General features: G+C 43.5%; 1 protein-coding gene across 2 annotated transcripts in view; it reads left to right on the plus strand.

The window, feature by feature from the left end:
- Positions 1-21,087, plus strand: part of LOC138595658 (matrix metalloproteinase-16-like) — a 65,720-nt gene extending 44,633 nt beyond the window's left edge. For both annotated transcript variants that reach the window (XM_069667000.1, XM_069667001.1), the window contains 4 exons: positions 5,100-5,238; positions 8,811-8,961; positions 10,111-10,226; positions 19,292-21,087. In XM_069667000.1, the coding sequence (XP_069523101.1) occupies positions 5,100-5,238; positions 8,811-8,961; positions 10,111-10,226; positions 19,292-19,626 (741 nt within the window). In that variant the 3' untranslated portion in view covers positions 19,627-21,087. The remainder of the gene's footprint in view (positions 1-5,099; positions 5,239-8,810; positions 8,962-10,110; positions 10,227-19,291) is intronic.
- Positions 21,088-25,179: the final 4,092 nt, after the last annotated feature.

Raw genomic sequence — 25,179 nt, forward strand, 5'->3', positions numbered from 1 at the left:
AGTGGGTGTAAGTGTTAGTGGGTGTTAGCGGGTGTTAATGGGTGTTAGTGGGTGTTAGTGGGTGTAAGTGTTAGCGGGTGTAAGTGTTAGTGGGTGTTAGCGGGTGTTAATGGGTGTTAGTGGGTGTTAGTGGGTGTAAGTGTTAGCGGGTGTAAGTGTTAGTGGGTGTTAGCGGGTGTAAGTGTTAGTGGGTGTTAGCGGGTGTTAGCAGATGTGAGTGGGTGTGAGCGGGTGTTAGTGGGTGTTAGTGGGTGTAAGTGTTAGTGGGTGTTAGCGGGTGTAAGTGTTAGTGGGTGTTAGCGGGTGTTAGCGGATGTGAGTGGGTATTAGCGGGTGTTAATGGGTGTTAGTGGGTGTTAGCGGGTGTTAGCGGATGTGAGTGGGTGTTAGCGGGTGTTAGCGGGTGTTAGCAGGTGTTGGCGGATGTCAGTGGGTATTTTGACCAGTGGGAAAGGGGCTTAAGAGGATGTTTGACTGAAGAAATGAACAGAAGCTGTCTGATAAATGTGTCTCCTCCTCTGTGAACATGAGTGCTAATCTCGAGATCTGCTGAAAGGTCTCAGCTGCAGAGTCACTGAGTGAAACGTCTCTTATTGTTCTCTTTTAAAGAAGTGCTCGTTGTCCCTCTGTCAGCTCTTTGTTAGTTTGAAGTGTTATTTCTATGAGTGTGTAGGCCTCTACGTTCCCAGGCTTCATGAGAGCCACTAGTTAGTCATTTAATTTCACTACATCAAAACAAAGGAGCTGATATTAGATGTCTTTCATGGATGAATCAATGTATCATGTTGTTTGTTGTCTCTTTGATGTTGTTTGTTGTCTCTGTGACGTTGTTTGTTGTCTCTGTGACGTTGCTTGTTGTCTCTGTGACGTTGCTTGTTGTCTCTTTAATGTTGTTTGTTGTCTCTGTGACGTTGCTTGTTGTCTCTTTGATGTTGTTTGTTGTCTCTTTGTTGTTTGTTGTCTCTTTGATGTTGTTTGTTGTCTCTGTGACGTTGTTTGTCGTCTCCGTGACGTTGCTTGTTGTCTCTTTAATGTTGTTTGTTGTCTCTGTGACGTTGCTTGTTGTCTCTTTGATGTTGTTTGTTGTCTCTTTGTTGTTTGTTGTCTCTTTGATGTTGTTTGTTGTCTCTGTGACGTTGTTTATTGTCTTCTTGATGTTGTTTGTTGTCTCTGTGATGTTGTTTGTTGTCTCTTTGATGTTGTTTGTTGTCTCTTTGATGTTGTTTGTTGTCTCTTTGATGTTTGTTGTCTCTTTGATGTTGTTTGTTGTCTCTTTGATGTTGTTTGTTGTCTCTTTGATGTTGTTTGTTGTCTCTTTGATGTTGTTTGTTGTCTCTGTGACGTTGCTTGTTGTCTCTTTGATGTTGTTTGTTGTCTCTTTGATGTTGTTTATTGTCTCTTTGTTGTTTGTTGTCTCTGTGATGTTGTTTGTTGTCTCTTTGATGTTGTTTGTTGTCTCTGTGACGTTGCTTGTTGTCTCTTTGATGTTGTTTGTTGTCTATGTGATGTTGTTTGTTGTCTCTTTGTTGTTTGTTGTCTCTTTGATGTTGTTTGTTGTCTCTTTGATGTTGTTTGTTGTCTCTGTGACGTTGCTTGTTGTCTCTTTGATGTTGTTTGTTGTCTATGTGATGTTGTTTGTTGTCTCTTTGTTGTTTGTTGTCTCTTTGATGTTTGTTGTCTCTTTGATGTTGTTTGTTGTCTCTTTGATGGTGTTTGTTGTCTCTTTGTTGTTTGTTGTCTCTTTGATGTTGTTTGTTGTCTCTTTGATGGTGTTTGTTGTCTCTTTGTTGTTTGTTGTCTCTTTGATGTTGTTTGTTGTCTCTTTGTTGTTTGTTTTCTCTGTAGGGTTTTGTGGGTCAGTTGTCAGTGTTTTGTTTGTATGTTTGTATGTAGTTTTTTTGCTGCTCTTCACAGTTGAGTTGTTTCTTTGTTGTCATTTAGCATGGTTTTGTGGTAGTAGTTTTTCTTCTTTGTGGTCAGGTTGTGTCATTGTGTGGTAGGTTACACCTTTTTGTGGTCTGGGGTCCGTGTCAGAGAGCGGGTTCAGTGAAACCCCAGGTTTGTTAACCCTGAGATGAGGGAAACCTCGGGTTTGCCGTTTCAGAAAGAGAGGTAACTTTAACTCTGAGTTGGTTACTATGGAAACTGTGTCTGTGAACCTCACCTGGTCGGGAGCAGGTTTTCTTCAGGACACTCAGAGTTTCTCTCTGTCTCCTCCCTCTAGAATATAAAACCCTCATTCGACTTCCTCGTTCATTCAGCCCGTCTCACGCGTGTGTTTGAGCGGTTACAAATTAAAAGAAGAAACGTTGCGTCTCTGTGCTGCTCTGACCGCTTTGCAAAAGTCTTTTATAATTATGATAAAAAAATCAAAAGACAAATCTGTGTCAAAGTCATCATTTGTAGATTTTCCACCACCACTGCCGAGAGCGCTCAGATAAGACGCTGTAAGTTATTAGATTTTATTTTTTTTTAACTAACACATTCAGTTTAATCAACATGAATTATAATGTATGTGAAGTCAGCATCATGTTAGGGATAAAGCTGATGCACATTAAAACAGCCACTGAATGATATTTAATCTGTTTCATATTTAAAATTTGACTGAAGTGAGGTTCAGCCATGAGCCTGTTCTGCCTGAGCCGCACCTTTCAATGATGTTCTGCTGTTTTATTTTTAACTGCTTCACGTATGTTTTTTTCTCCCGCTGCATTGCTCCTAAATTAATATACATTTTAGCTTCCGGTCGTGATTAAGTATTAAATAAACAGACCAGTTCAAACTGACGCGTTCACTCGAGCCGCTTCTCTCTCTTTTGCAGCTGCAGCCGTGTTACTTTATGTTTCTAAAAACATGCTCGTATTCGCTGAACGTCCACGTGAGGATTTCAAGCTCCACTGGTGTGACGTAGGAGGACCTCTTTTTGTGTACCGTTGCCATGGTGACTCGTGGTGTCGGGGCTCCATTAATGCTGGCTTTTTAACTCCGGCTGAACCTACTCAGAGTTGATCGAACTAACTCTGATCAGCTGTTCTGAAACCAAAAAACCAACGAATTTTAACTCAGAGTCAGTCAAACCACAGTCCAGGGTTAGACTGAGGGTTTGTTCAACCTCCTTTCTGAAAAAGAGACTCTGGTGTCAGAGACTCTGACCTCTGACACCAGAGCAGGACTAAATGTTCATGTTCATTTAAGTAATGATCAAAGTGTTAAAGTCTCCGGTTCTGAAGCTAAACGTTGTTTGGTCTCTGCGTTTCTGCGGCGTCCAGAGTTTATGCTGTCTTCATTCTATAGAGTGAGCTGTAACAGAGCCTCATAGTTCTGCATGTGTTATCATGAACCATGAGACAGTATGAGACAAACCTGTAATATAACACCCTGACCCCGCTCACACTGAACTGCTCTCATTGTTCGACGTTTCTGTGAGTTTTCTGAGTTCGCTCTGCTCTCTGTGAGGAGAACATTTCCTCTCTTTAAAGTCACAACGATTTAAAACGCTCGAATTTCACAGTTTGATCTGTTTTCAATTACTGAGCCGAGCTGCGTTCAGAGGAAACGCTGAAACATTCAAATCTACAGAGTATGTGCAGAGGGAGTGGAGGGGGCGGAGGGGAGGAAGAGAGGAGGAGAGGAGGAGAGGAGAGGGAGAGAAACAATTAGATTAGACAGAGAGAGAGAGAGTTTGACTCATGTTTGCTCAGACTCGGTGAGGACGAGGAGGCTGGAGTCTCTCTGTGTTTTGGCCTCGCTGCGTTCAGGAGACTCAATTGTCCGTTGATGCCAAAGGGTGGGATGTCTCTCTGAGCCCTAATGGCTTCCACAGCTGGATCTCCCCCTCCTCCCCCACCTCCCCCCCTCATCGGGTTTCCTCCAACATCAAACAGACACACCTTCAGCCTGGCCGCTCACGTTTCCCTGTGGAGGAAATCAGAGCTGTTGGCTGCTCGTAAAGCTGCTGGCTCTCACTCCCTCTGTTTCTGACGCCTCTTCCAGTTTGTTCTTCATCGTTCCTGACAGAGGTTCTGACTTTCACGGTTCTCAGAGAGAACCTGACAGAGGTTCTGACTTTCCAGCTCTCAGAGAGAACCTGACAGAGGTTCTGACTCTCACGGCTCACAGAGAGAACCTGACAGAGGTTCTGACTCTCACGGCCCACAGAGAGAACCTGACAGAGGTTCTGACTCTCACGGCTCACAGAGAGAACCTGACAGAGGTTCTGATTCTCACGGCTCACAGAGAGAACCTGACAGAGGTTCTGACTCTCACGGCTCACAGAGAGAACCTGACAGAGGTTCTGAGGGTCTGAGAGGCATCAGCTGGAGACCTTCATCAGCACCTTTAGCTCAAATATCAGATGCTGATTGATATCGTACATTCCTGGTTCAGTTTGTTGGTGTCAGGAAACTTTTCAAAGTTAAGAAGAAGCACTAGTCCAGTCTTCACTCATATGCTAATCTGCTAAAGCTAGCTCATTAATGTGGCTATGTGTAGCTGAAGCTTCATGATCTCAGCTGTGAATCTATGAGGTAAGTCTAACCTGGAAATATGCCTCAAAGCAGAGAGCACTTTATGATCATGGCCTGAAATAACATCACGATTATGACAACATGATTATGATTGATGAGTCTGTCATCCTGACATGACACAAAGATGTCGATCCAGTGAGTTCTGCAGGGGACAAAGATTAACCAATCAGAACCAAGGATGAGAAACAGACAATAGAACAATATATAACAACAATATAGACAAGAAGCTCATTTTGCACAGAGTGCACGTGTTCTGGACATCGCCCGCCATCGTTTAGTTTGTTTGACTTTGTTTGAACACCTTTGGGAAAGCAGCACGTTGGGATGTTCATCAGTGTGGACCTGAGGCTGTGATAAACTTGTGATTGGTCAGAGTACATCTAACCCCCGTCCTCTACATGAATCTGTTGTGGAGGCAACATCAGACTGGAGATGTAAACCGAGTGCACAGCGCTGATGCATCGTGTCTCACAGATAATTTAGGTTGACTTGTTCTCCTATATATCTCCTGTAGTACGTACAGTCCCTGTTTCCTGCCTCCTCTGGGTCTTAACTTCCTCTTCATTCTTTCAGGATCACTGGTTCTGGAGGGTCAGAGATAACTCTGTGATGCCGGGGTACCCCATGCTCATCAGTGTCTTCTGGAGAGGTCTGCCCCCCAAGATCGACGCCGTCTACGAGAACAGCGAGGGGAAGTTTGTCTTCTTCAAAGGTGAGCTCCCGTTCTTTATCAGCACCTGAAGCAGCAGGCCTGTGTGAGCTCATCTTCATCCAGCTCAGGCTTTACATGCTCTCCTCCTGGCCTCTACAGGAGGTGTGTTCATGCTGCTGTGTCGTGTGTGTGTGTGTGTGTGTCAACTGTGTGCGTGTGTGTGTGTGTGTCTGTATTTAGAATCTGTCATCTGTGTGTGTGTGTGTGATCATCCTCTCAGAGACCTGACCTGATGTCACTGTGTCACATTAAAGCCGTGTTATAAAATCCAGCAGCAGTGACGTTAACACGTAAAGACGGCGTCTCAGGGAGTTCTGCTGTCACACATTTATATTTCTGACATGTAGATGAAGAGTAAACAGAAACACATTTAAAGGAGATGATTCTGCAGCTCCACACAGACGTGGCAGAGACACAACAGCTGTTTGTGTGAATGAGACACAAACTACAATCTTCATGTCAGCAGCTTTATTTTAGGCTCCCAACAGTCGAGGAGACGCAGACGACACGTCCCCAAGAGCTCTCTGACTTATCCTCCACCCTCTCTCTGTCTGTCTGTCTCTGTCTCTCTCTCTGTCTGTCTGTCTGTCTGTCTCTGTCTCTGTCTCTGTCTCTGTCTCTCTCTCTGTCTCTGTCTGTCTCAGTCAGGAAGCAGTGTGTGTCTCTTTAAACAGACGCTTTGAATCAGAGGCTGGTCTGATGAAATCTGCACAGATAGAAGCTGTGAAGGCCTCACAGAGACACCAGTCCTGTTCATTAGATTCACACAGAGCAGCTCAGAGTTTCCAAGTCAACAACGTGTAGAGTGAAAGCTGTATTCATCATTAGACCTGTCAGTCAGACTGAACCACCGCTCACTGACAGCCGCCCTCAACACACACGCGCGGACTGTTCTCATTCACAGAACGGCAAAGGAAGAAGTGAAGTCCCTTTCACGTCTTATAAAGATGTTAAAGTTACGATGTTACGGTGCTACAGACAGACAGAGAGCAGAGCAGACAGACAGCCATGTCACCGTGATGCTACGTGTTGATTGAGTCCCGACCCGCGGACTGTTGGCTGAGCTCCAGACCTCTGCCCCGTGATAGACAGTCCATAGATCGTCCCAAATGCCCCAAACAGAGCAGAATAATAAGAATAGAAACACAGATGGAGGGCAGATCCTCTGCAGATACAGACACCATCTCACACTTCTCCTGGATCATGATGTCGATGAAGAGGGAATATTTAATATGGAAAATCATTAAGCCTTTATTACTATTATTAACAGCATCAGTCTGTCAGATGAGCTGGTCTGTGTTTAGTGACTTGTATCTTCAGCAGCACTGTGTGCAGGTGGGAGAAACAAGAACATCATTTTGTTCCTCCTTTTGTGTGTTTGTGTGTTAAACTCACGTCTGTTTAATTTGATGTTTTATTTTGGTGCTTTTTCAGCTGCTGCAGAAACACTATTTTATTTGAATTTTGTATGTCATGCAAATGTGACAAGAACTTTTCAGATTTGGAATCTTAATATTTTAATTTCAGATTCATTTTGAACACGTGAATATATCGGCCGATATATTGATATCGAATTTTTTTACTCCCTAATATCGGAATCGGCATCGGCCCCAAAAATCCAATATCGGTCAGGCTCTAGTTATGTTATATATAACGTGTGTTACATTATATATAACATGTGTTGTGTTATATATAACGTGTGTTACATTATATATAACATGTGTTATGTTATATATAACGTGTGTTACATTACATATAACATGTGTTACATTATATATAACATGTGTTATCTTATATATAAGGTGTGTTACATTATATATAACATGTGTTGTGTTATATATAACGTGTGTTACATTATATATAACATGTGTTATGTTATATATAACGTGTGTTACATTATATATAACATGTGTTGTGTTATATATAAGGTGCGTTACGTTATATATAACATGTGTTGTGTTATATATAACGTGTGTTACATTATATATAACATGTGTTACATTATATATAACATGTGTTATCTTATATATAAGGTGTGTTACATTATATATAACATGTGTTGTGTTATATATAACGTGTGTTACATTATATATAACATGTGTTATGTTATATATAACGTGTGTTACATTATATATAACATGTGTTGTGTTATATATAAGGTGCGTTACGTTATATATAACATGTGTTGTGTTATATATAACGTGTGTTACATTATATATAACATGTGTTACATTATATATAACATGTGTTATCTTATATATAAGGTGTGTTACATTATATATAACATGTGTTGTGTTATATATAACGTGTGTTACATTATATATAACATGTGTTATGTTATATATAACGTGTGTTACATTATATATAACATGTGTTGTGCTATATATAAGGTGCGTTACGTTATATATAACATGTGTTGTGTTATATATAACGTGTGTGTGTGGCCTGAATGAGGACAAACAAATATATCAGTCTTCATACAGCATCGACATCAAAGCAGCTCCACAGAAGAAGGAGATTTTATGAGGAGGGAGACTGTTCTCTGACTGAAGAGGAGGAGGAGGAGGAGGAGGAGCTGTTTGGTTTCTGTGAATCAAGTTGAACTCATTGTGTTCTGTGAGAGGTGGACTGTTAATCTCAGGGTGTGGTGTGTGTGTGTGTGTGTGTGTGTGTGTGTGTGTGTGTGTGTGTGTGTCGGAGGAAGTGTGACCCAGAATGAGCACAGTAAAAGAGGGAGGTGAAATGACAGGAATTTCCTCTCCAACAGGAGGCCCCTCACATTCAGCCAGCTCTGCCTCCTCCTCCTCCTCCCCCTCCTCCTCCTCCTCCTCCTCAGCTGTACAGTGTAAACACTCCTTAAAGGTCAGAGGTCGGATATGTTGCCGACATGAAGCTGGGATCATATCTGCTGTATTTCACAGCCGTTTCCCGTGTTTGTTGGAGGGTCGGTGGGTTCAGGCTCTCCAGCTGAGAGACCTTCGGATGGTATCACCTGTATAACCTCACATGTTCAGCCTGAGGCCTCATTCTGATTATACTTAAAGTTTATGATGACATGAATAAACACTGAGTGTGAGGTGAGTCACTCCTCCTCCTCCTCCTCCTCCTCCTCCTTTGTTCTCTTTCTGGTAACACTCGGCTCCTCCACCCACTTCCTCCTGCTCCACCCTCCTCCTCCTCCACTGATGGAGACGAACACTTCCTGAGGTCACAAACGTGCTGGTTAACCTGATGACTCCACAGGAAGCTCAGGGACCAACTCCTGATCAGAAACTGGAGCATCTCCATGAGTGTTCTGTTGTCGTGGTTGCTATGTGACTCCTTGAGGTTCAGAAATCAGTTAAAGTGTGTCTGAGGTCAGTTTGAGCTGACAGAGACTCCTTCCTCAGAGGAAGGTTGAGGAGGACACGTCAGCGTGTCTGAGTCCTGTTTTAAAGAGCAAACATCAACATGAGCGCGGTAACACGAGGCAGCAGGTTGTTGCCTGCGTGTTTCTGTCCTCCTGCTCCTGGGCTTTTAATCCCAGCTCGTCCTTCCTCTCATTTATTTCCTCCTCTCTTTTTCATGTGCAGGGAAGCAGTTCTGGGTGTTTAAGGACACGGTGCTGCAGTCAGGGTACCCGAAGGACATCACCCAGTTTGGACACGGCATGCCGGCTCAGAGCATCGAGACGGCTCTGTGGTGGGAGGAAGTGGCCAAGACCTATTTCTTTAAAGGGGACAGGTGGGTCAAACCGGAGGAACCTTTAAGATACTTTAATAACAAGGGACTTATGTCGCTGCAGCAATTCACAGGATACCAAAGATATCCTCTTCTATGCTGTGGGCAGAAAAAGTCAAGAAAAGCAGATTATTTATGTCACACGTGGGCTGAAATCTGTCTCACTAGAGCACTGAGAACCCAAAATAAACCGATTTAATGACATCAACAGGATGAGAGGATGCTGAGATGACTACATCAGGACGCAGGTTTGTAAAAAGTCTGAGTTCAAGCTTTGTCAGGTCTGTCTGCAAGAATGTGCTCACTTACAATAAATACAATAGATGCTGCTGATTCGGCTCCTACTGAATCAGAAGATGAATAAAAGGAGGAAGAAGAAGAGATGACGGACAGAAAATGTGTTCCAGGGGAAAGGTTTTCAGGACTCGATATGAGAGAACAGTCACACAGCGTGGCTGTCACTTTGTTCAGTTGAATGACACAGTTGATGTTTAAAAGAAGATGCATCAGGTTCTTTCCAGAGTACGACAGCGATTTATTAATGATAAAAGCTAACACAACTCCGTCTACAGATAGCTAACGTTAGCTAGCTGAGAAGGTAATTATCTTATCTGTGCGAGTCATCCACGAATCCAACGTTCCTTCTCTTAAATGCTCGCACATTACTGACGTGCTCCTGTGATTAACAAGCTCCTCTTCCTCTCAGGCGATCCTTTGAGGGTGAACTGCTCCCAGGTTTTCAGGATGTGATGGTGTTGCATCATCCGCTGCTATGTTTTGTTTACCTGTCACTTTCCCGTCGCTGGTTTGCATGTGTAACTCTTTAGCAGAGATAATAAGGATGTGAGATGGTTCACCACCTAATGCTGTCATCGATGTTTGACGACAACGTCCACTAATCGTTGCACCCCTGGTCTCTGAGTTTCTTTGCATTGACTTAAATGAACGAGGATCTTCTGTCTGAACACTGTCTGATGAGCTCTCTATGGTTCCTTATATTTCCTTTCCAGTCTTTCAGGCTCAAAAACACAAAATGTACGGATGTATTTTTGTTCAGATAAAAAATATGAGCCTTAAATTTGCCATATTTCCTCGTGTCCCCTCAGACACACAGTCCCTGCCTCTCAGTGGCTCATCTTGTTTCCTGTTCAGGTACTGGCGCTACAACGAGGACATGAGGAAGATGGACCCTGGCTACCCGAAGCCCATCACGGTGTGGAGAGGAGTGCCGGACTCGCCGCAGGGCGCCTTCGTGGACAAAGCCAACGGTACGTTTTGTCCTTATCCTCTGAGCTGTTCATGAGCCAGCAGCTCCTTTCAAACAGGAAGTAGAGACTGAAACGTGCCCCAGTTATTACAGTGAGGGGGGGCTGACATACAGGCAGCGTCAGAGGACACGCACTGACAGTGTGTGTGCGCGCAGATAATGAAGGATGAAAACAGGTCTGATTTTATAGAAATGTGTTTCTGAATCTCTCTGCTCTCTGAGACACACCAGACCACCGCTGGGTCCTCGCTCCTCTTACAGCCAGCTGGCCCTCACTGAGGCTGGGGGGGCGGGGTGTAGACTCCTCAGAGAGCTCACCTATTGGACAGTCAGGGTCAGTCTCTTCCTATTGGTTGTATCAGTCTGGTGTTGGCATCAGACGGTTGGAAAAATCAGAGCAGGTGGTGCTGAACACTAAGACCATCTGTGAGGGTCTGCTGCCAAATCTGAGGGGGGCGGAGCCACCGGAGGACAGGTGGAGCAGGAAGGGGGGGTGATATCATGGGGGAGGTGGGGGCTGATGGTGTTTGTGTGCATCACATGAATCTCTGCTCGTATGTGTGTCAGTTTGTATCACAGAGTGTGTGTGAAGTGGCACGCTCAGAACATTGACCCACATAATCACTGTGTGTGTGTGTGTGTGTGTGTGTGTTACAGAGCATGGGGGCCTCAGGGTGATGATGATCTGGCTCTAACCCTCCGCAGCTCCTCCTGTCTCATGCTAATGTGCTGCATGTTTGTGTCTTTAAGGACGCTCAGTTTGTGTTCAATAAAAGATGCTTTTAGTCGATCAAACTCTGTGACAACATGACTCTGTGACAACATGACACTGTGACAACATGACTCTCTGATCTGACTCTGTGACAACATGACTCTGTGACAACATGACACTGTGATAACATGACTCTGTGACAACATGACTCTGTGACAACATGACTCTGTGATAACATGACACTGTGATAACATGACTCTGTGACAACATGACTCTGTGACAACATGACACTGTGACAACATGACTCTGTGACAACATGACTCTCTGATCTGACTCTGTGACAACATGACTCTGTGACAACATGACACTGTGATAACATGACTCTGTGACAACATGACTCTGTGACAACATGACTCTCTGATAACATGACTCTGTGACAACATGACTCTGTGACAACATGACTCTCTGATCTGACTCGGTGACAACATGACTCTGTGACAACATGACTCTGTGACAACATGACACTGTGATAACATGACTCTGTGACAACATGACTCTGTGACAACATGACTGTGTGAAAACATGACGCTGTGATAACATGACTCTGTGAAAACATGACTCTGTGACAACATGACTCTGTGACAACATGACTCTGTGACAACATGACGCTGTGATAACATGACTCTGTGAAAACATGACTCTGTGACAACATGACTCTGTGACAACATGACTCTGTGATAACATGACGCTGTGATAACATGACTGTGTGATAACATGACTCTGTGATAACATGACTCTGACAACATGACTCTGTGATAACATGACTCTGTGACAACATGACTCTGTGACAACATGACGCTGTGATAACATGACTCTGTGAAAACATGACTCTGTGACAACATGACTCTGTGACAACATGACTGTGATAACATGACGCTGTGATAACATGACTGTGTGATAACATGACTCTGTGATAACATGACTCTGACAACATGACTCTGACAACATGACTCTGTGATAACATGACTCTGTGACAACATGACTCTGTGATAACGTGACTCTGTGACAACATGACTCTGTGATAACATAACACTGTGACAACATGACTCTGTGATAACATGACTCTGACAACATGACTCTGTGATAACATGACTCTGTGATAACATGACTGTGATAACATGACTCTGTGACAACATGACTCTGTGATAACATGACTCAGTGATAACATGACTCTCTGATAACATGCCTCTGTAATAACATGACTCTGTGACAACATGACTGTGACAACATAACTCTGTGATAACATGACTGTGACAACATGACTCTGTGATAACATGACTGTGACAACATGACTCTGTGATAACATGACTGTGATAACATGACTCTGACAACGTGACACTGTGACAACATGACTCTGTGACAACATGACTCTGTGATAACATGAGTCTCTGATCCGAGTCTGTGATAACATGACTCTGTGACAACATGACTCTGTGACAACATGAGTCTCTGATCCGACTCTGTGATAACATGAGTCTGTGAAAACATGACTCTGTGACAACATGACTCTGATAACATGAGTCTCTGATCCGAGTCTGTGATAACATGACTCTGTGACAACATGACTCTGTGACAACATGAGTCTCTGATCCGACTCTGTGATAACATGAGTCTGTGAAAACATGACACTCTGACAACATGACTCTGTGATAACATGACTCTCTGATAACATAACACTGTGATAACATGACTGACAACATGACTGTGACAACATGACTCTGTGATAACATGACTGTGACAACATGACTCTGACAACATGACTCTGTGATAACATGACTGTGATAACATGACTCTCTGATAACATGACTCTGTGACAACATGACTCTGACAACATGACTCTGTGATAACATGACTGTGATAACATGACTCTGTGACAACATGACTCTGTGATAACATGACTCAGTGATAACATGACTCTCTGATAACATGACTCTGTGACAACATGACTCTGACAACATGACTCTGTGATAACATGACTCTGACAACATGACTCTGTGATAACATGACTCTGACAACATGACTCTGTGATAACATGTCTCAGTGATAACATGACTCTGACAACATGACTCTGTGACAACATGACTCTGACAACATAACACTGTGATAACATGACTCTGACAACATGACTCTGTGATAACATGACTCAGTGATAACATGACTCTGTGATAACATGACTCTGACAACATGACTCTGTGATAACATGACTCAGTGATAACATGACTCTGACAACATGACTCTGTGATAACATGACTCTGACAACATGACTCTGTGATAACATGACTCTGACAACATGACTCTGTGATAACATGACTCAGTGATAACATGACTCTGACAACATGACTCTGTGATAACATGACTCTGACAACATGACTCTGTGATAACATGACTCTGACAACATGACTCTGTGATAACATGACTCAGTGATAACATGACTCTGACAACATGACTCAGTGATAACATGACTCTGACAACATAACACTGTGATAACATGACTCTGATAACATAACACTGTGATAACATGACTCTCTGATAACATGACTCTGTGACAACATGACTCTGTGATAACATGACTCTGTGATAACATAACACTGTGATAACATGACTGTGACAACATGACTGTGACAACAGAACTCTGTGATAACATGACTCTGTGACAACATGACTCTGACAACATGACTCTGTGATAACATGACTCAGTGATAACATGACTCTCTGATAACATGACTCTGTGACAACATGACTCTGACAACATGACTCTGTGATAACATGACTCTGACAACATGACTCTGTGATAACATGACTCTGACAACATGACTCTGTGATAACATGACTCTGTGATAACATGACTGTGATAACATGACTCTGTGACAACATGACTCTGTGATAACATGACTCAGTGATAACATGACTCTCTGATAACATGCCTCTGTAATAACATGACTCTGTGACAACATGACTGTGACAACATAACTCTGTGATAACATGACTGTGACAACATGACTCTGTGATAACATGACTGTGACAACATGACTCTGTGATAACATGACTGTGATAACATGACTCTGACAACGTGACACTGTGACAACATGACTCTGTGACAACATGACTCTGTGATAACATGAGTCTCTGATCCGAGTCTGTGATAACATGACTCTGTGACAACATGACTCTGTGACAACATGAGTCTCTGATCCGACTCTGTGATAACATGAGTCTGTGAAAACATGACTCTGTGACAACATGACTCTGTGATAACATGAGTCTCTGATCCGAGTCTGTGATAACATGACTCTGTGACAACATGACTCTGTGACAACATGAGTCTCTGATCCGACTCTGTGATAACATGAGTCTGTGAAAACATGACACTCTGACAACATGACTCTGTGATAACATGACTCTCTGATAACATAACACTGTGATAACATGACTGACAACATGACTGTGACAACATGACTCTGTGATAACATGACTGTGACAACATGACTGTGACAACATAACTCTGTGATAATATGACTGTGACAACATGACTCTGTGATAACATGACTGTGACATGACTGTGACAACATAACTCTGTGATAACATGACTGTGATAACATGACTCTGACAACGTGACACTGTGACAACATGACTCTCTGACAACATGACTCTGTGATAACATGAGTCTCTGATCCGACTCTGTGATAACATGACTCTGTGACAACATGACTCTGTGATAACATAACTCTCTGACAACATAACACTGTGATAACATGACTGACAACATGACTGTGACAACATGACTCTGTGATAACATGACTGTGACAACATAACTCTGTGATAATATGACTGTGACAACATGACTCTGTGATAACATGACTGTGACAACATGACTGTGACAACATAACTCTATGATAACATGACTCTGTGATAACATGAGTCTCTGATCCGACTCTGTGATAACATGACTCTGTGACAACATGACTCTGTGATAACATAACTCTCTGACAACATAACACTGTGATAACATGACTGACAACATGACTGTGACAACATGACTCTGTGATAACATGACTGTGACAACATGACTGTGACAACATAACTCTGTGATAATATGACTGTGACAACATGACTCTGTGATAACATGACTGTGACAACATGACTGTGACAACATAACTCTATGATAACATGAGTCTCTGATCCGACTCTGTGATAACATGACTCTGTGACAACATGACTCTGTGATAACATGACTGTGACAACATGACTGTGACAACATAACTCTGTGATAACATGACTCAGTGATAACATGACTCTGACAACATGACTCAGTGATAACATGACTCTGACAACATAACACTGTGATAACATGACTCTGATAACATAACACTGTGATAACATGACTCTCTGATAACATGACTCTGTGACAACATGACTCTGTGATAACATGACTCTGTGATAACATAACACTGTGATAACATGACTGTGACAACATGACTGTGACAACAGAACTCTGTGATAACATGACTCTGTGACAACATGACTCTGACAACATGACTCTGTGATAACATGACTCAGTGATAACATGACTCTCTGATAACATGACTCTGTGACAACATGACTCTGACAACATGACTCTGTGATAACATGACTCTGACAACATGACTCTGTGATAACATGACTCTGACAACATGACTCTGTGATAACATGACTCTGTGATAACATGACTGTGATAACATGACTCTGTGACAACATGACTCTGTGATAACATGACTCAGTGATAACATGACTCTCTGATAACATGCCTCTGTAATAACATGACTCTGTGACAACATGACTGTGACAACATAACTCTGTGATAACATGACTGTGACAACATGACTCTGTGATAACATGACTGTGACAACATGACTCTGTGATAACATGACTGTGATAACATGACTCTGACAACGTGACACTGTGACAACATGACTCTGTGACAACATGACTCTGTGATAACATGATTCTCTGATCCGAGTCTGTGATAACATGACTCTGTGACAACATGACTCTGTGACAACATGAGTCTCTGATCCGACTCTGTGATAACATGAGTCTGTGAAAACATGACTCTGTGACAACATGACTCTGTGATAACATGAGTCTCTGATCCGAGTCTGTGATAACATGACTCTGTGACAACATGACTCTGTGACAACATGAGTCTCTGATCCGACTCTGTGATAACATGAGTCTGTGAAAACATGACACTCTGACAACATGACTCTGTGATAACATGACTCTCTGATAACATAACACTGTGACAACATGACTCTGTGATAACATGACTGTGACAACATGACTGTGACAACATAACTCTGTGATAATATGACTGTGACAACATGACTCTGTGATAACATGACTGTGACAACATGACTGTGACAACATAACTCTGTGATAACATGACTGTGATAACATGACTCTGACAACGTGACACTGTGACAACATGACTCTCTGACAACATGACTCTGTGATAACATGAGTCTCTGATCCGACTCTGTGATAACATGACTCTGTGACAACATGACTCTGTGATAACATAACTCTCTGACAACATAACACTGTGATAACATGACTGACAACATGACTGTGACAACATGACTCTGTGATAACATGACTGTGACAACATAACTCTGTGATAATATGACTGTGACAACATGACTCTGTGATAACATGACTGTGACAACATGACTGTGACAACATAACTCTATGATAACATGAGTCTCTGATCCGACTCTGTGATAACATGACTCTGTGACAACATGACTCTGTGATAACATGACTGTGACAACATGACTGTGACAACATAACACTGTGATAACATGACTCAGTGATAACATGACTCTGACAACATGACTCAGTGATAACATGACTCTGACAACATAACACTGTGATAACATGACTCTGATAACATAACACTGTGATAACATGACTCTCTGATAACATGACTCTGTGACAACATGACTCTGTGATAACATGACTCTGTGATAACATAACACTGTGATAACATGACCGTGACAACATGACTGTGACAACAGAACTCTGTGATAACATGACTCTGTGACAACATGACTCTGACAACATGACTCTGTGATAACATGACTCAGTGATAACATGACTCTCTGATAACATGACTCTGTGACAACATGACTCTGACAACATGACTCTGTGATAACATGACTCTGACAACATGACTCTGTGATAACATGACTCTGACAACATGACTCTGTGATAACATGACTCTGTGATAACATGACTGTGATAACATGACTCTGTGACAACATGACTCTGTGATAACATGACTCAGTGATAACATGACTCTCTGATAACATGCCTCTGTAATAACATGACTCTGTGACAACATGACTGTGACAACATAACTCTGTGATAACATGACTGTGACAACATGACTCTGTGATAACATGACTGTGACAACATGACTCTGTGATAACATGACTGTGATAACATGACTCTGACAACGTGACACTGTGACAACATGACTCTGTGACAACATGACTCTGTGATAACATGAGTCTCTAATCCGAGTCTGTGATAACATGACTCTGTGACAACATGACTCTGTGACAACATGACTCTGTGACAACATGAGTCTCTGATCCGACTCTGTGATAACATGAGTCTGTGAAAACATGACTCTGTGACAACATGACTCTGTGATAACATGAGTCTCTGATCCGAGTCTGTGATAACATGACTCTGTGACAACATGACTCTGTGACAACATGAGTCTCTGATCCGACTCTGTGATAACATGAGTCTGTGAAAACATGACACTCTGACAACATGACTCTGTGATAACATGACTCTCTGATAACATAACACTGTGACAACATGACTCTGTGATAACATGACTGTGACAACATGACTGTGACAACATAACTCTGTGATAATATGACTGTGACAACATGACTCTGTGATAACATGACTGTGACAACATGACTGTGACAACATAACTCTGTGATAACATGACTGTGATAACATGACTCTGACAACGTGACACTGTGACAACATGACTCTCTGACAACATGACTCTGTGATAACATGAGTCTCTGATCCGACTCTGTGATAACATGACTCTGTGACAACATGACTCTGTGATAACATAACTCTCTGACAACATAACACTGTGATAACATGACTGACAACATGACTGTGACAACATGACTCTGTGATAACATGACTGTGACAACATAACTCTGTGATAATATGACTGTGACAACATGACTCTGTGATAACATGACTGACAACATGACTGTGACAACATGACTCTGTGATAACATGACTGTGACAACATAACTCTGTGATAATATGACTGTGACAACATGACTCTGTGATAACATGACTGTGACAACATGACTGTGACAACATAACTCTATGATAACATGACTCTGTGATAACATGAGTCTCTGATCCGACTCTGTGATAACATGACTCTGTGACAACATGACTCTGTGATAACATAACTCTCTGACAACATAACACTGTGATAACATGACTGACAACATGACTGTGACAACATGACTCTGTGATAACATGACTGTGACAACATGACTGTGACAACATAACTCTGTGATAACATGACTCAGTGATAACATGACTCTGACAACATGACTCAGTGATAACATGACTCTGACAACATAACACTGTGATAACATGACTCTGATAACATAACACTGTGATAACATGACTCTCTGATAACATGACTCTGTGACAACATGACTCTGTGATAACATGACTCTGTAATAACATAACACTGTGATAACATGACTGTGACAACATAACTCTGTGATAACATGACTGTGACAACATGACTGTGACAACATAACTCTGTGATAACATGACTCAGTGATAACATGACTCTGACAACATGACTCAGTGATAACATGACTCTGACAACATAACACTGTGATAACATGACTCTGATAACATAACACTGTGATAACATGACTCTCTGATAACATGACTCTGTGACAACATGACTCTGTGATAACATGACTCTGTGATAACATAACACTGTGATAACATGACTGTGACAACATGACTGTGACAACAGAACTCTGTGATAACATGACTCTGTGACAACATGACTCTGACAACATGACTCTGTGATAACATGACTCAGTGATAACATGACTCTCTGATAACATGACTCTGTGACAACATGACTCTGACAACATGACTCTGTGATAACATGACTCTGTGATGACTGTTTTTATAAAAACCATCATACTAACAGTCGTCTGTTACCCCCTTAGGTTTCACGTATTTCTACAAGGGGCGGGAGTACTGGAAGTTCAACAACCAGTTCCTGCGGGTGGAGCCTGGCTACCCACGCTCTATCCTCAAAGACTTCATGGGCTGTGACCTGATCCCCATTGACCCCGCCCGGCCCCCGGTGGATGACGGCACGTCGGAGGTGGTGATTGAGCTGGAGGATGAGGCAAGCACGGTGAAGGCGGTGGCCATCGTGGTCCCGTGCGTGCTGGCTCTGTGCCTGCTGCTGCTCATCTACACCGTGGTGCAGTTCAAGAGGAAGGGCACGCCGCGCCACATACTGTACTGCAAACGCTCCATGCAGGAGTGGGTCTGAGGCACGGGGGGGCACCCCACCCTCACAGAGGAGGACAAGGACTCTGGACAAACAGCCTCCTCCTTCAAGATGACCTGCAGCCTGTCTGCGGCCCCCCAGGACCTAAAGATGATTCTGCTGACCCCACAGCCTTTTTAACAAACATGGGGGGCAGAGAGACACAAACGGGTGAGGGGGTGGGGGGCGTAACTTTGTATCTCAGAAACTGGACTTCCTGCCCCCCCTCCTCTTTTTCCTCTTAATCAGGAGGAGGACCTTCAGGGGGGAGTGACCCCCCCACAGACACTGCATCCTCATCTGTCATATCAGGTTGTTGATAAACAGCAGTTTTCTATTGTCTGATCTCAGTGCCCCCCCCCCCCTTCATTAAGGATAAACAGGATTAGTCACATGACCATCGTCTCTCTGTTCTTTTGAAGTGTTCAGTTTGAGAGGAGGTCCTCACCGCTCCCTTTAACACGAGGAAGAGACCAAACCAAATAAACCTTTTCTCTCCAAAGAGGATCACTTTGTTCTTTTATGATTTTTATTCTTTTATTCTTTGTTTTTATTCCCTCCCTCCTTCCTGCTCGGAGAGGCGGAGCTCTGACTGTTGTGGCAGTCTGTCTGAGACACAGGGGCCAAATGATTCTGCAATATTTTAACTCGCCTTAATTATTCGTCATAAATCATGTTTTTATTTGTATACAGCTTTGTTTGTTTGTTTGTTTGTAAAAGAAGCTCTTTGAAGCTTTTTGTGATTGTTTTTTTCTGAATTTTACTACATTACCCAGAATCCTCAGCACTGGCTTGCTGAGAGTCTGGGAAGAGTTAGCGCCTGTCCTGACAGTGATGTGTGTGTTTGAAGAAGGTTCTGGATCAAAGCCACTACGTGTGCGTTCATGTTACGATGTCATGTTGTGTTATTGTCTGTCCGCGGCCCATAATCCTTCAGTCTGTGTTTCTGTGAATGGACAGAACGTTTTCTTAAAGTCCTGTTGACTGCCTTTGTTTGAGATGGCCTACGTTTCCCAGAATGCTCTTTGTGTCCTGACTGAGGACCACAGAGAGAAGTCCAGATCAGTGCCTGTGTCAACGTGCATGCAAGCATTTACTGAACATCAGCCGCCTCTGCTCAGAGCGGCTGTGGAGGTTTTCTCTAAAATACTGTTTGCATTCATTTTCTACATTTAACTGTAACCCCCCCCACCACCACCACCACCACCACCCCAAGCCCCGCCCCCTTTACCTTCAGGTACAGAGAAACTTTAAAAGGTTCAGGTGGAACATGTGGGAAGTCTGGCAGTCGCTGTGACGGCAAGCAGTCTCTGAATGTGTGTCTGTTGTCATGACAACATCCTGTTTCTTCTTCTTTTCCTGTTTTCTGGTCAAAACAAACTAAATGACGTCTCATGACTTCTCTGTGTAAGACTTTGGGACAGCAGGTGTCCTCAGAATGAATAAATGGATCGTTATGATTAACAGCCGCTTCCTGCTCTCTTCTTTAACATGCATGAATGGGTTAACAGACCTGTGGACATGAATGGGTTAACAGACCTGTGGACATTATCTCTGTCTTCATAGAGAGACTTAACGTGACATCAGTTGGGTTTGTACCCTGACCCTCGGCTATGCTCAGTGTGTGTCCAGAGTAAACAGCAGACACAACACGAGGACACTGAGACTACAGTGAGCTCCACACTGAGACCACAGGGAGCTCCACAGTGAGCTCCACACTGAGACCCACACTGAGCTCCACACTGAGACCCACACTGAGCTCCACAGTGAGCTCCACACTGAGCTCCACACTGAGACCCACACTGAGCTCCAGAGATAAACACGCTTAATAAATAACTCCACTAGAAACTTGTTGACCTGAGAGCTCAGCTGTCCTCTGGTTGTGATCGGCTGTAGTTTTGGATTACGTAATAAAAATCAGTGTGGACGTTTGATCCCAGCCGTGCAGCTAGCCTCTCTGGGACACGTCGGACGACAGTCACTGTGAGAGAGAAGTGAACTGACTGTGTGTGTGTGTGTGTGTGTGTGTGTGTGTGTGGGAGTGTGTGCTGAAACTGATTGGTGCTCACTGCAGTTCAGCTTGTGTTCAGTGGTGAAATGACCGCTCTGCTTTTAGCAACAGGCAGTCCTCAGCTATGTTTAGTTTGGTTACTTATTGTCTGCTCTGTCTCCATCCTGTAAATACAGACTGAGTGTGTGTGTGCGTGTGTGTGTGTGTGTGCGTGTGTGCGTGCGTGCGTGCGTGCGTGCGTGCGTGCGTGCGTGTGTGTGTGTGTGTGTGTGTGTGTGTGTGCGTGTGTGTGTGTGTGCGTTTGTGTGTGTGTGTGTGTGTGTGTGTGCGTGTGTGTGTGTGTGCGTTTGTGCGTGTGTGTGTGTGTGCGTTTGTGTGTGTGTGTGTGTGTGTGTGCGTGTGTGTGTGTGTGTTGTGCACCCTGCAGCAGTGAAACAGTTCACAGTTATAAAGTCTTTCTTTCGTATATTTTACCTGTTTAAGTGCTTTACCTGTCACTGTGTCACAATCTGTCTGCATCTGGATCCTGTGCATGCTCACTGGACTGTGCGTGTGTGTGCGTGTGTGTGCGTGTGTGTGCGTGTGTGTGTGTGTTTCTTAAGACATGTCTGATCTCTACTGGAGCCTAGACAAACCCTGTAGGCCGTACAGCGCTCCTCTGAGACTGGCAGCATTAAACATCAGTGCTTCGCTGACCCACACTGGCCAGGCTTGTTTTTTCCATGGTACTATATTTGTCAGCCCCCCCCTCTGCTGCTGTCATGGGGTCAGACTGAGTGATTACAACAGTAGCAGTAGTAATACATTCTCATTTAGACCTCACAGTGCCCTGCTTAATGGCCCTCTCAGGTTAAGGACCATATATCCTGACAGAGGATGCAGCACAGTGAAGCAGCTGAAGGTCAGCAGAGGTCAAGCTGTTTCTTTGGCCCTGATCAGAGAGGTTAAAACACATAACGGAGACTCACAGAGATCAGTGGGCGTTAATGTTGCTGTCTTTAACAGCTGGGAGGATGCTAGATCATCTCGGCTTAGAGACTGTAGCATCACTGCAGACGTCTTCTACTCGCACAGAAACAAACTGGGAGCATAGAACCACAGAAAGTAGAAGCACAGACACTAACGTCCTGTTGCACACGTTTGGAGCACAAGTTAAATGTGTGCTTTGGGTCGAGGAAGACGCTCCACCCGCCGATACAATGAGAGGAGGAGGAGACGTCCTTCTGTATGCAGTTACTCCGCCCTGGATGACTGAGAGCCTTCACAGACAGTCTGAGTTACAGACGATCGACAGGCTGGTCTCACAGTGTGAAACAGACACACTGTGCCTGCAGTCTCCAGGTCCTCACACTCACAGTTTGATCATGTCAGCCTTACATGTGGCTCCTCCCACATCCATCAGAAACCCCCCTTACTCCTTCAGAGAGGAGCATGATTTCTGCTTCTCATTGTAGAGAAACAGAATATTTGCTGTCACTGTGAATTGATTGATGAAGACATGTTTAATCTCCCTCAGGTCCATTCAGAGCCACAGAGCCTCTCTCCTCTCCCTGCACAGACATCATCATGGTCCTCTGTGAGGACGGAGGAGGACACACCACAGTCTGGGACTCCATGCAGAACATCACCTCTACCTCCACACAAAGACAGACCTTCTGTGTGTCTGCTGAACGAGCCGCTCGGACCGGCTCACGATCTGTTTCCACTTTGTCTCATTTCCATCATTGGTTCCAAATGGTTTTCTGTGGCTGAGATCTGCTGCCAATAACATCTACATGCATATGAAAACATGCTCAGGCCATACTGTACATTCCAGACACTCAGAGGAGACACATTATGCTGTGTTACCGTCTGTCTGTAGGAACAGGGTCAGGGTCTGTGTTTAGGTTTCCCTGCATGTTTTACTCAGACTGTCTCTGTAAGCCTCAGTGTTTCAGGCCTGATGCATGTCGACACACAGGACAAGATATTTCACACTAAACAGACCTAAATGAAAAAACAGGAATCTAACCGACATGAGGGGAACACCGGGGTCAACATCGGCACGGCATGAGAGTCACTGAAGGAGCTTCGTTTGATTCTCAGAATCAGAATCAGCTTTGTTGGCCAGGTCTGCGCACAGACAATCTGACCCCGGTTTAACTTCGCTAGATGTACAAACAAATAAACTCAAAATACTGAGAATGAACCAAAAGCAGGTAACTCCTCCAGACTTACTGAATTAAGCTGTCAGCTAATGTTTTGAAGCGACCAACATCAGGTGGCCTTAAAATCTGTGTGACCTAAACTCACAGAAGATCACACCATCTGAAACTGAGCTCAAGGTTAAGATGCTTCAGGAAAACCTGCTTTGACCTCATGTTCACCTTATCTTAACCACATGGTGTGTGTGTGTGTGTGTGTGTGTGTGTGTGTGTGTGTGTGTGTGTGTGTGTGTGTGTGTGTGTGTTTGGGTGTTTACTAAGGGCTTTAGTCCTCCCGTCACACAGAAGCAGGTTTCCACCACACTGAGGTTGTCTGTCATACTCTCTGATGTGTGTCAGGGATATAACCTGTAGCTGTGTAACCATGAGGGCATAGCGGGCGGTCAGGCGGCTGTCGGTGTGTTTCTTGGTTTGTTCACTCACAACTAAAAACAGCTGATAAAAGAGCAAAGAATGGATCGAACTAAAGATTAGCTAACTAACTTACAGTGCTTGATTCACATTCTTTACTTTCACTAATTGTAAACAATAAAGCGTACATGTCTTGTGTTTGTAAGTGCTGGGACTTACATTAGCTAGCTAGCTACAGTAGATAGCACCTGCTAGCTACAAATTCCAGGCTAGAAAAGTGAAGCCTGTGTGTCTTCACTTACTCAGTCTGACATCAACAACTGTTTGTTTCAAAGATTACTATGAATGTAAGAGAGAGCTGTGATCTGACAATCACATACACCACTGAGCTCTGTTGTTCTGTTTACAGCTTTGTGTCGGAGTAAAATGAACTTTAGTTTTATTGGAAATAATTCAGAATCAAATCTTCTCATTGATGATTTGATCTGCAGAAAATGTCGACTGGTTAAGAAACCAAAAGATGTTTTCAGAGCTCATATAATGCAAAGAAAACAAGTTCATGTTCATGTTGAAGCAACAGAATACTAATGTTTGAACTGAGGGAGAGTTCAAAGATCAGCGTTTGGTGGAATAACCTGGTTTTTAATGCCAGCGTTCATGCCTCTCTGCATGCGCTCCACCGGTCTATCTCAGAGGTCTGCTGGGTGACGTTGGGCCGCTCTTGGAGCAGCTCTGCTTTGTTTGATGGCTTGTGACCGTCCACCTTCCTCTGGATCACATTCAGGAGGTTTTAATGGCGTCAGATCTGGACAGGGCGGCCGTGACATGAAGAGAGAGAAGCTGATCTTAACTTTTTCCAGAGCTGTATGTGTGGGCGCTGGAAAGCATGACAAACCAGGTCAAGGTCAATTTGTCTGGAGCAAGTTCATGTATTTTGATTGATGATGCATGTGTTTTTTCTCCACAGCTCTGGTATGCAGGTATGCAGGT

This window comes from Semicossyphus pulcher, unplaced genomic scaffold, assembly GCF_022749685.1.
Source record: "Semicossyphus pulcher isolate SPU_LCO1_2020_fin unplaced genomic scaffold, fSemPul1.0.p SCAF_18, whole genome shotgun sequence".
NCBI lineage: Eukaryota > Metazoa > Chordata > Actinopteri > Labriformes > Labridae > Semicossyphus > Semicossyphus pulcher.